General features: G+C 48.4%; 1 protein-coding gene across 12 annotated transcripts in view; it reads left to right on the forward strand.

Annotated features, from left to right (window-relative positions):
* The first annotated feature begins 411 nt into the window (after positions 1 to 411).
* Positions 412 to 12754, forward strand: part of FGFR2 (fibroblast growth factor receptor 2) — an 80145-nt gene continuing 67802 nt past the window's right edge. For 4 of the 12 annotated variants that reach the window (XM_082764986.1, XM_082764987.1, XM_082764977.1 and 1 more), the window contains exons 1-2: positions 415 to 820; positions 4980 to 5236. In XM_082764986.1, the coding sequence (XP_082621112.1) occupies positions 5062 to 5236 (175 nt within the window). In that variant the 5' untranslated portion in view covers positions 415 to 820; positions 4980 to 5061. Of the gene's footprint in view, positions 821 to 2448; positions 2816 to 2998; positions 3015 to 4979; positions 5237 to 12754 lie in introns of those variants that run through there. The other 8 variants (XM_082764984.1, XM_082764985.1, XM_082764976.1 and 5 more) reach the window with 6 other exon arrangements.

Here is a 12754-nt window from a genome sequence, read left to right on the forward strand (position 1 = left end):
CGCTCTGTGATCCCAAACCCTCCGATCCCAAACCCCTCCTGGGCAGCATCCCGGGGCCGTGCCGGTTTTGGGGCCGCGTTCTCCCCTCGTGGGGGGCTGCGGGATGCGCGTCCCAGGTCCGGGGGCAGGGGCTCGGGCAGAAGCAGGGGAAAAAACAGGGGCAGGGGAAGGGCTAGGGGCAAGGGAAGGGGCAGGAGAAGGGTTAGGGGAAGGAATAGGGGCAGGAATAGGGGCAGGGGCTCCGCACCGCGGCCGCCGCGATTGGGCAGAGCCTCGCAGCGCCGTCCAGGAAACGGCTCGGGTTGCAGCGGGGGGAGTGACCGGGGGAGGGAGGAAGGAGCCGAAGGAGTGTGTGTGTGTGTGTGTGTGTGTGCGAGGAGAGAGAGAGAGAGAGAGAGAGAGAAGAGGGAGGGGAAAAAAAAAAAAAAAAAAAGGAGAGAGAAGAAAAAAAAAAAAAAGAGAGAAAAAAAAAAAAAAAGAGGGGGTTGTCGGCTTGACAAAGCTGCGGGCGGCTGGATGGAGCGGAGCGGGCCCCGCGCTGCTCTGCTCGGCGATGCCCGCTCGGGGGAGGAGGCTGCTGGCGCCGGGCACGGCGGGCTCGCCCCTGTGAGGCGGTAGCCGCTGCAGCCCAGCCAGGGCACGGGGCCGCCGGGCCGGCCGCTGCTTCGCCTCCCTGCCCAGCCCCGAGCCCCGCAAGGGGCTGCGGGCTGTGCGGCCGGGGCTGCCCGCACGCTGAGGAGCAGCGCCCCTGCCCCGGCCGGCGCCTCCCCTCAGCCCCCCGCCGCTCGCCGAGCCCGCCCGCGGAGCTCCGCGCCTGCAGGTAACGGGGGGGGGGGGACAAGAAACGAGGGGACAAAACGAGGGGACGCAAAACGGGGGGACCCCGGCAGGACGGGACCCGCTGCGGGTCCCCGGTGGGGAGCGGCGGGGGGCGGGATGCGGGGCTGGGGTCCCCCGGGGCTCCGCTGCCGGCCGGGGTTTGCTCCATGCCCGCTTTTTGCCGGTTCTTTTCCCTCTTTTTTCTTTTTCTTTTTTTTTTTTTTTTCTTCCCACTTTCTGCCTTATTTCTGCTGTATTTCTCCCCTCTTTTCCGCCCGTTCCCTGCCGCTGCCGCGAAACCCCGCGGGACGCTTCGCGGCGCTGACAGCGGGACGGGGACGGGACGGGACGGGAGGAGGATGAGGATGGGGATGAAGATGAAGATGGGGATGGGGATGGGATCGGGATGGGATGAAGCTGAGCAGCCCCCCGGAGCGGAGAGGGGCCGGCGGCAAGGAACAGCCCCGTCCCGGGGCGAGAAGCCCTGGCTGGGCTCTATCTGGCTATATGGAGAGATTTAAATGCAAAGCGGCCCGTTCAAACAGGGAGCCATTATGCGCTTGGTGTGAAACGCTATCAACATTTAAAACTTCATTGTCTCCTTTGTACCAAATCCCTGTAAATCTTCCACTGGCCTTTACTCATTTTCATCTGAAAAGCCTGTTTGGGCTGAATAGACAGCAATCAGCAGCCTCTGGATTTCTCTCTCTCTCTGGAATGTCAATTAAAATGCAGATTTTTTTTTTTTTCTTCCCCCCCCCCCCCCCCCCCATCTCTTAGTGGCAAAAGACTTGAGAAAAACAGGATAGTCCTGGAAAGCAAATGAAAGAAGTTCAAACAATGCAAAAGTACTGAAGCTGCCAGCCGGTTCCCATTAGTCCCCCAGAATTAATGTTTAATAGCTGTGATGCTCAGATTTGCTTGGAAGCTGAACCGGGATGAGGAGGCTAGTCGGATATATCCGTGTGTGCATCCATATATATGCATCGATGTGTAAATAGGTGTAAATATTGAAATAAATAAGTGCTAGTTTGAGAGCTCTACCCACCTGGGTGTTTGGGGTGAAGCCACTCGGCTGCTGGGTGCTGCTTTGTGGGGTGTGAGCCCCGTTTCATTCAGCTTTTCCCATTCCCTGCTCAACAGAGAAAGATGCTAAAGAGCCGTAGAGGAGCCCTGTATTGATTTGGTTAACATACTCTACAAATTGTGCTCTCCCTCGGGAGTGATAAACATCTTATAAACAACAATGGAAGTAGATTAAAAAGAACACTGAGCATTGAATTTAATTAATGCCACTGCTGAACAAGTACTACTTGTTTGTGTGCGAGCGCGTTCAAACTGAAGTACAGCTTGGAGGAATTTGGTTGGGCTCCCAAACCCGTCTGCTTTCCCATGCTTGTCAGTTTGGCAAAGAAATTTGGGCAGGTATGTGACGAGGTGAAAATTGACTTGATGAGCGAGTGGCAAGGAGAGCCATCAATCACGGGAGGCTGACAACTCCTCCCCGAAGTGTAGGCTGAGAAGAGAGACAGAGTTCCCTTTCAAGGGGAAAAATAAACACTACGTGTGGCTTTCACTGAGTCTGAGACTCCAGGAGGGATTATGGTATTGTAGTCAGGAAGCCAGAATTGTGGAGGCCAAAAAGCATGCTGGGGCTGTGTTCCAAACACTGCCATAGAGGTACATAATTACCCGGCGCAGGAGGTCTTTCCAGGGAGTCGTCCCCCAGCAACTGTGGCGATTGAGCTATGAAAAGAATTTGGGTTCGTTTCATCTTCGCTGGACTCCGCTCGGTTTGGGAAGGGGCAGCCCTCGCACCGCGGTCGCAGTGGCGGTGGTAAAGCCTGGCGGCTCCACGGATGGGCCCCGAGCTCCCGTTTTTCCTTTGCTGCACCTTCGCGAGCCTCGGCTTTGGCTTTTCTGTCGCCCCGCGGAGGAAGAGCCCCGTCTTGCTGCTGGCAGATGCTCAGGTGCAGAAGTGGGCAGAAACCTCCAGGTGAGGAGCCGCCTTGTCAGGTGGCCTCGTGCCATAGTCCGCGGCTTGTGGCGAGGGCTGCAGCCCTGTACGTGCTTTACGCAGCATCGAGCACTGCCTAAAAATCTTCCTCCGCCGAGATGTAGGTGGAATTAATGCTGCTGGGAAAGGAGTCTGGGGTGTATGGGAGCGTTCTGGTATGTTGTCTTTTGGCGAAAATGTGAGTAAGTTTTTGCATTTGTATACGTAGCCTTTAATCAGGCTTCTCAGGATGATTTATGGAAATGAAATGAGCATCGCAGGCAGCCTGTTAATTAGGATTTATGCCCGCTTTACAGCTGGATAAACTGAGCCGCAGAGCGGGGGCTGTCAGGCAGTCAGGTGGCGGTGGCCGCGAGGGCTCGCTCGGGTCCCTCACCAAAGGCAGACCCATCGGGGCCACCTCCACACCTGCTCTGCCCTCACTTCAAGAAGTGCTCAGCGAGCTCCTCGTGAGTGTCTGCGCAGTGGTTTGGTGGTGGTGGTGTTGGAGATGTGGTGGGTGCTAGCTCATGGCCACGCTCTGCTTCAGCCCCTGCCGCAGGGACAGAGCGTGGGGCTGAGGGGGACAAGCTTGCCCCAAAGTGTCGGGGATTCCCCTGGAGCACTGTGTGTGAGCTGTTTCCTCAGCTGTTTATATCCTCTAAAACCCCTTCCCGCTGACCCCAGGAGTTCTGTAGGTTTCTGCATACCCCAGGTACAAGACACCTCCACAGCACATCTGCCCGTAGCCCTGGGGACAGGGGTTGGGTGTTCCAGCTCTCAGCTGAAGGTTAAGGAAATCCAAATAAACCCCTTAAAGGCTGGCTCAGCAAAAAGGGAACATTTGTCCACATTTCTGAGTACTGGATGCTGAGGACCCGCAGCACATCCAAATGACAGGCTCCTTACTTTTTGTTTTTCCTTTTGAAAGGGTGAGGGCAGGAGGGAGAAGAGAGGTTTTACGTTGGTCTTTCCCTCGAGACCAGCGCTCTCTGAGCCTCAGTTGGGTTTCATTACGTCTCAGGTGAATCACTGGCCAGATCAGAAGGACTGCTGCAGTCCCTTGACGTACCCATTTCGTGAGGGGTACCATCTTTTATTCCTGGGGAGGAGAACAAGGTGTGCTTGTCTGGGTGAGCTGCTGGGTCACCCTCTGAGGATGCTCTTCTCTTCTCACCGCCCGCCCAGCTCCTTGCTGTGGTGCCAGCAGGTCCCCTGAAGCTGCTTTGGCACTGTTCCTCTTCTCTCTTCCATCAGCCTGTGGCAGCAATACCGAGCAGTCACCTCCATCTATTTAAATTAGTTTCATGGGGAATTAATTAAACTTTTTGCCCCCCAACTGAAAAGCATTTATTAAAAAGCATCTCTGAGCGAGAGGGAACAGCAACCTGTGTGAGCAGGCTGGGCAGTTCAGCATGTGTGAACGGAAAACGGTGCTGGGGAGGTCTCCTGTGCAACCCATACCCAACATTTAATGGATTTTAATTGCTAGTTAAACCAGTTAACCAGTCTTAACCAGTGCCTCTGCAAGGACTGGACCCTTTTACCTGTATGGGGCTCTCAGATGTCGCGAGGACACTGAGCTGAGGTAGGAGAAGGTGCATCCCTAGGAGAGCTGGAACTGCTGAGGCACAATGAAGCTTTATGGATTATCAGAGCCTAAGGAGTATTTTTTTCAGCCGTTTTATAGCGGAAAATTACTGAATTAGTGAAAATTCAGCTGGCTGCAGAACTGCCTAGGTAAAGGAATGAAAAACAAGGCAAACTTACATAAACCTTCAAACAATAACACGAACATAATTTGTATAATTGTGGTAATTTTGTAGCATTACAGGTTATGTGCCTGCACATGTGTGTGCCTTTATTTTTTTTTGTAAACTGTATATCTTTCTGTCAGTAAAATAGCTCTCTAAATATGTGCTGAGAAGTGATTTTGTGAAAACAAGGAGGACTTGGTTACGCCTCAGGTGATGATGGAAACTGCTAACAGAAAATGAAAAGTCACTCACTTTTCACATATTCTCAAAGCTGGAAAACTATTTTTCCCATCCTCCTCCTCCTCCCCCTCTCACCTCAGCTCTTTTTAGGGCTTTGTAAGGTTTTTTTTTTTTGGTTTGCATTTAGGATGGTTGCACTGACCGTGTTAAATCTCTCCTCCCTGCAGCAGCAGCCGCCGCTCCTGGTGAGGAGGCACTGCCCTGGCCGAAGGCACCGCGTCCTGTCCATGCTTCTGTAGAAGTGCTCAGATGGGATTAAAGTCCACATGGAGATATGGAAATGGACCAGGAATTTACTCTAAAAAGATGGTCGGCTGGGATTCGGGTTGCCTTATATGCCTGGTGGTGGTCACCATGGCTGGAATTTCCCTGGCTCGACCGTCATTTAACTTAGTTGTCGAAGACGCCACTTTGGAACCCGAAGGTAAATCACTCTAGAGTGCTTATTTCTGCAAAAGAAGTTATTTCGAAATGCCTCAACATCTGAAATTAAAGTCAACACCTTTCTATGCTTTGGTAAATACCAGGCAAGTAACAGACGAGTCCTCAACAGTTACGTTTTCCAACTTCTCCTATTCACGCGCGGGCTATGTTCATGCAAGCATGTGTTTATTTAATCTTGTGCAAGCAAGTGGTGTCAGTGATTTCACTTGGGACTGTCATCACGTTGTATAATCAAAGTGTACAGATGAAAGTTTTCAGGAATGGGTCTTTAAGGAAACCGGTCTGTTGCACTTGTATACCTGTAGCGGATTGCTCAGGCAAGGACGCGGCTGGATGTCTTTGTGATTTGAGCTACCTGGAAGGTTAAGAGAGGGGGAAAAAAAAATCACAGTTGCTTTTAATCATGTGCCGTGGTTGTTTAATTTTGCAGGGCACTCTGCAAAAGCAGGTGTCATGGCTTTATTGTTTGTAGCTGGTTGCTACAGGTTTTCCTATTGTTGTCAATATCCAAGAACAACTGGCACGCTGTCTGGTTTGCAAACTCTGGAAGTGCAGACGTGGAGATCCGAACGGCAAGGATAGCAGCTAATTACTGTGAAAGCGAAAACTTGTTGAAATCTTTGCTTTAAAAGAGATGTTTTGATAAAATCTCCTATTTTGAGCCTGCACCTGTTGGTACGTTCCTGTAGGTATATCCCTTTCTCAGACTTTCCAAGTTGTTTTTCTTCTCAGAGCTAAGGAAGGGCTGCTATTTTCATTGTCTTATTGTATTTAAGATTGATTTTACTATGCTATGGGGGATCTTTTCTGCTCTCTGAACACCTTGGGGGAAAGCGAGGCTTCCTTCATAAGGTTTTTATCCCTCATTGGAAGAGTGCTTACATTTCTAATAACTCAACTGTCAAAACAATGCAATTGTCCATAAAACATTTTTCATCAGGCGAGCGTTCTGGAGAGAGTTTGGCCTTTACATGTTCTGCTACTCATGTCCAGGGATACAGCTTTGTTTTTATTTAATCCATTTTCATGCAAAACGTATTTGTTTCTATCCACTGCCTCTAAAAATAGACGTCACCAGCTAACGCATTTTTAGAATCCGTTCCAAGTACATTTTTATTGATGGCAGGGGAAGAATTATGTAGAGACGATGAGCCCTCCTCCCTAGCAAGCATTCCTGAAAAAATTAACACAGTATAGCAATATTGTCATCTGTCATGGACGGAGATTGTTGATAGCGAGGCTTTTTTGTTTCTTCCCCTCCCCTTCTGAGGGTAACTTGAGAATTAAAGAAAAAAAAAAAAGCCCAACTCTCATCACCACTTACCGTATGATTTGTTAATTGCACATCTGGTGCCTTTTTGGCTTTTCACAGGGATGACAAAATCAGGAATAATTCTGGTTTCAGATTAGCTGCTTGTAGTGAGGTCCTCTCGTTTTAGGGTTAAATCAGAAAGAATGTGATTGCATGATTGGTGCAGTATTTTGCAGGGAGAAGAGTAACATTTTTGACTTATGCCTGATAACTTTTCAGGGAAAGAATAGCTCTATTATTTTAAAAAGCACACTTTAAAAATACGCTTCTTCCACAATGAATATCCAGTGGGTGGGAATCTGGGTTTTATCAAAGTGTAAATTGCTAAAAACTATTTAAAACTTCTTCCCTGGGTAGGAATGTTAACTTACATGAGATAATTTTAGACGTGAGAACCTGAATCATTACCAGAAAGGGGAAAAAAGGTTTCTAAGTTAATGGTATAATAAGAGCTTTTATGCTGCAGAATACAGTGAATTGTGTAGAACTTATATCTGAGATTTGGGAAATAAAACCTCCTTTATGTACTTCGTTAGACCCCTTAAAAAAAATAATAATCACCTTCTCTGGGTTCCATCACTGCCACCCACAAGCTCTCTGAGCTGAAAAGAAAACCCAAAAAAAACTTTAAAATCTCTTCAAAGACAAAGCTGCTTTATTATTATTATTATTTTTAGTTTAGTAAATGCCAAACATTTTGGTCAGAGCTAATTTGAGGGGGGTCAGGTGCTCCAATAATGTGTGCTTTCGGTGGGGCTGCTGACGGTGCAGTCATTAGAGCAGTGACATTTCGGACCAGCTGAGAAGGTCGCCAGGGCTGTGACCTTTTGTGACATATGTTGATCTGTTCCTTCATGGGCATGCCCCGAATTTTGTCTTTTTTTGGTGTTAAGTGCTTTTATTGTTGCTATTTATTGTCTTAGTGAGTCAGAATATTCAAGAAGCCGTATGCACCATTAACAGGAATTGAGAGCGTGGCTTTTTGTTCTGCTGCCTGCAATAAATAACCTCGGGTTAAAATACACTGTCGGCTCTTAGCTAAACACAACTTTAGGGATATTTGCAACCATTTCCTTGAGTATCAGGCTACGTACCTATGTTAGCACAAGCAGTAACTATATGTTGGGGTAACCGGCTGCGTGGCTGGGTGCACACATGTGTACACAGATAGATAGATACCCCAAAAGATAGATCCTGCTGTCTTTGGTTACCCACAGTGTATCTGATCCCTTTGGGAGCACGCTTCCCTAAGGTGCTGTCATAAATTGCTGGATGCGTTGGGCGCCGGGACTGTGACCATTAGCTGTTACTACTCTGGTACCTATAAAAATATTTACCCTGAAGATGGTATCGTGAGCCGTTGTAAATGATAATGTCAATATTGCTATCGCGGACACGCGCTGAATCTGTTTGTTAGTGGTTGTGGTGCTTTCTTTTCTCATGCAGCGATAGGAAAACCCAAGGCTGGTGGGCAGCCAGAGCCGAAACAGGGCCTGCAGGAGCTGGTTTGGGGACCGTCAGCTATCAAATTCTGTCTCGCATCAAGTGTTTACAGCACTGGTTTTTTATCCCAGGGAGCATAAAGACTTTCTGCTTTTAAATATTTAGAAATAAGTCTACCCCAGCGTGTATAAAGGAGCCATTCTCTTTCTGTGTACCCAGCCCGCGAAGGCCTTTGACAGCCAACGTTTCACAAGGGCTTTGACCGCACACATAGGTTGAAGGGTTACTTTGTGAACTGAATAATTAGTTTAGACATATATTTGATAAATAGCAAGCTCTCCCTTGACCTTCCCTTGCCCAGGCTGTGTGTTATCGTTCTGCTGGGCAGCTAATTTAGTCTCTTCCCCCATCCAGTGCCTTGACGCTGTCCTTGGAGCACCCGCTCGGAGCCCTCGCCTTGTGCAATAACAATGTGTTTCAGTTCTTTTAATTTAGGTCAAATTTCAAAGGACTCATTTAAGCTTTCCACAAGGGACAGCCTAATTCCGCGTCCTGCGAAAAAACACGGTAGTTTGAAGTGGCCTTAAATGCGTGTTTGGGAGGCTCCTAGGAGCTGCAGCGAGTGAGACCTTCCGTAATGAGTGGTGTGGCGTGCTTATGCTGGGCTCCAAAGCGAGTAATGCTCTGTCACCCAAGCTTTACCTCCGTTTGTGGACACGGAACAACATACAAACACGTTCAGTGCCATACCCAGAGCAGTACACACGTCTTCATTAAAAAAAAACAACAGTTGCTTTATCCACAGGAGAGTGCTCAAAAGCTAATGTCTCACGTGGTCCCAGCACAGGCTGGTCGGAGATGCTTCGTTAACCATCGTGAGCCACCTGGATGAGGCTGTGGGGTCTTGCGAGGTGTTTCTCAGGCTCCCAGGGACCCTGCAGGGCTGCAGCAGGTGTGTCCACCCCAGGTCCTCTCCCTGCCCCTGCCACGAGGTCGCAGATCTGGGAGGAACCAGGATGCTTTCTCTGCTTTGGTAGGGCAAATAAAGCGAAAAATCCACCCAAGATTCTTGTGCAATGTTACTTTTTTTTTTTTTTTTTTTAAAGAGCAGTGGCTTTGATATCTGCCCGAGTTATGAGTAACAACTCAAACTGATTAGTTAAATCAGAGGGTGTTTTTTTTCCTCCTTTTGTAAGGAAGGGCAATTATCACAGCCCATTACGGAGGAATGTGACACCCGCACAGATTCGGGTTGGATGCCCTCCACAGCTTACATCTCACTAAGTTATTTGGCCCAGTGCGGGAACTGCTAGCTGAGATCGTGGGGAACTGGACAAGCAGCCAGATTAAATCGGTCCAATCCACCATCCTTCAGCAGCTCCATGGGCTGGAGACTAATGAGGCGTGGGTAGGGTTGTTATTTACCAGTGGTGTTGGTGCAAGCTCATGATGTGTCAGCATGGTAACAGTTTGGTAAACTAGCACAAATAACTGGACATTTCAGGCCTATCTGCCATGTTTTAAAATCACAGCTTTTTCTTTTTTTGGGGGAGAGGGCAGCAGGGGGTAGCTAAGGCTGAAGAACTGGGTTCCTTGAGTGATTTTTGGAGCCTGAAGATTTTCAAACCTGCTGAGTTTTTACCTCTTTTATTTTTATTTTATTTTTTATTTAAACACAGGTATTGATAAAACCCCTAACCAGTGACTGACCCAATGGCAGCATGGTTTTCTAATTTAGTAATAACTCTTCCTTGGCAGAGAGCACGTGGTGAATTTCAGGCTGTAGTAACTTTTTACAGGCAAGTTGCAAGCCTTCGAAAGCAGAATTAGCCATGAAAATGCTGACAACTCCAGTTATGCAAGGTTGTGTATGCATGCGATGATGGACTGTTTGGTGTTGTAATAACAACCATGGTGTAGCTCTTAATGAGTGTGTCTCTGTATCCAGCTTCAGTAGAAATGCTCACTTGCCTTTCAGGAATTAAATTCAAAGACGAGCATTTTCTTAGAGTAACTATCAAGTTCAGGTACAGATGGAAACGTGAGAGAAGTAATTAACTACCCTTAGCTGTCAGATTTTAAACTGTTAAATGTTTTGTGAGACCTTAAGATTGAAGCTTTGCAGCTAAAAACAGACTTCTTGGAAGCAGCACTCCGCAGCAGCATAAATCTGGATTTTCAAAGAGCCATCTCCCACTTAGGCAAGTTTTGTCTTGTCTCCTTGCGGTGGTGCACCTGGTTTAACCAGAAGAGAACACTTACATCCTTATATCGGTGGAGTTAAGTGCAAAATCTCTGCGGAAAAGACAGCAGGAACCCAAAGCACGTCTGAAATGATGAAGGGGGCTGCGCCAACATGAATGAGGGCCTGGATCCCTGGTTATTGGTGTTGGCTGTGCTGTGCTGCTGGCTGGGGTCAGGCGTGAGCAGTTCTGGTGCAGGTGGTCACAGTACCCTAACGTGTGCTTGTGATGGCAGTGGGGAGCCAGATAGTGCTCGACCTGGCACGGAGCCTGCGGGGTAAAATTATCCTTACGGCAATTTGGGATGCGATCTGAACAGGCTGGAGGTGAGGTTCAGCACACACTGTGCCCCTTGACTGTGGCTTTTTCTTTTAAATTTGTCACCGTGTACCCGAGAATCAGAGCTACCTTTGAGCAGAGCTGGCTTTTAAGCTGATTTCCAGTGAAGTTGGAGCGACCTTGAATAGAGGCACATCCTAAAACGAGAGCAGATCTGAGGCTCCTGTTATGATGAGGAGGGGTGCACGGGGAGCTGCTGTGGGAGTGGGGCTGGGGGTGCAGGCACGGGGCACTGGGGGCTGCGCCTCTGACGAGTGCCAGCTGCTGGGTGAGATGCTCGGTAAAAGGACCAGGAGTAAATATTTATGTAGATATATATATTTTTAAAACTTCTAAAAACAGGCTATAAATCACTTACTGATTAACGTACATCTGCGGTGTGTCCCATCCCATCTCTTAAGTATCACTGCTGTTTTGGTAAGAGGAAACCCTTTTATTCGGGAGTATTTGAGCTTTGGTTTTCCTGGTTCTGCTTCAGAGCCTCGGAGCAGTCAGCAGCTGGTACGGAGCTGTGCCCCATGGACTTCACTTTCTGCTGGCTCAGGTCCTTTTGCTGCTCGTCTCCTCACAAATGACAATATCCGTATCAGAGAGAGGGACAGGAGGGCAAGCTCAGCGCCGGCTGAATTCTACCGTGTGGCTTCCTTCAGCTGTCATGCTATTTTTATTTTAATTGTATTCTTAAAATCACTGTAGTGCAAGCATATTTGGTGAACCTCAGAGAAGCTGAGGAGCTCGTAGATGTGACCTACTTTAATTCCCTGCCTCGCGTGTTGTTGCAAGTTCTGTGTAATTATTGCTTTTCCTCCCCCGCAAAAGAACTGGCTCATCGGTTTGGGACATCGACCGATTTTCAGCCTTCTCGCAAACCCACGTGGACCAAGAGGAGGGGAAAATCCATTTGTACGAGGGAAACAGCTTTCATTTAGGAGGGTTTGCTAGGATGGGCACTGCAACGTGCTGGGCGACTGGAGAGGAGGAAAGGGAGGATGAGATGGCAGGAGAAAATCCGGATTTTTTTGTTCTTTTTATTTCCCCTCCTAGCTTTTCATGAGTTTGTTTGGAAGAGAGTTTTGTGACATAGTAGACGTAGTAGTTATCACCTCAGGCTTTCTCCCGGGGGGCTCGTCCACATCGTGGCCAAGTTGGGCTGGAATTTGGAGCCGGAGCCAGGCGTGCTCATGCAGTCTGTACTGACCAGGACAAGTCCGTAGGAGGTTAAATCATGGTTGGCTGGAAGAGAACTTGGTCCGAGCTGCGACTTAGTTCTTGCACATAACGGAAAGATGTGGTGCAGAAAAACTGCTTAAGGTTCATTATATTCTTTGGGATGGCCCGGAGAGGTGCGTGGTGAGCAGCTGGCGCTGCATGGGACCGGCTTTGCCAGTTTGCGCAGAGCCCTGTGCAGTGTCTCTGTGTTGCAATGTTTAATTCGTTTCAAGGAAAGTAACATTTATAATTCTGAGCGTTGCTTTAGGCCACACAGCCATTTTAAAAAATAATAATTAAAAAAAAAAAAAAGTTTAATTTTGAACAATTCTCGAGCTCGGTTGTGTTAAGCGTTGTTTAATCATGCAAAACAATCACGCTTAGGTATTAGTGTGAAAGTATCCAGATTTAGCTGATACTGTTTACTCGCAGGGGAGCACAGGTGTTTCAGATGTGCAGGACTGAGCGTGGAGGCTTCGTAATAAATCTGCAGCGTGCCGCTGCTCGCTAATAGCCCTTCTCCTAACAATTCAGAAAGAGCCGAACCATCTTCCATTAGCGTGGCAGAGCGCCCAGGAGTGACTGCTGCAACAACGAGCGGCCGAGGTGCCTGCAAGTTAAAAATAACCCTTGTCACCTAAATGGCTGTGGCCACCTGGAAGCGCACATCACCAGCCTGCCTTTCACTTCGGGGCTTGTTTGGCTTCTCCTCCGAGCTGCCAGGGACCCCCGAGCTGCTTTGGGATGCCTTTTGACTAAATACTGCTTTCAGTTCAAAGGGAGCCTGGTATGCCTTGAAGCTTGGTCATTTTGAAGTGTTTGGAGAACATCCTACGGTTTATACGTGATGAGGATAGGAGTTATACAAGCGCTGAGGGGATGTTTTGGGGATATTGTTTCCAGTGGCTCTTTTTCCAAATCTCACTTTAGGAAGCGGGGGAAGATGGATTTC

This window comes from Aythya marila (genome assembly GCF_965140915.1).
Source record: "Aythya marila genome assembly, chromosome: 7".
Classification (NCBI taxonomy): Eukaryota; Metazoa; Chordata; class Aves; order Anseriformes; family Anatidae; genus Aythya; species Aythya marila.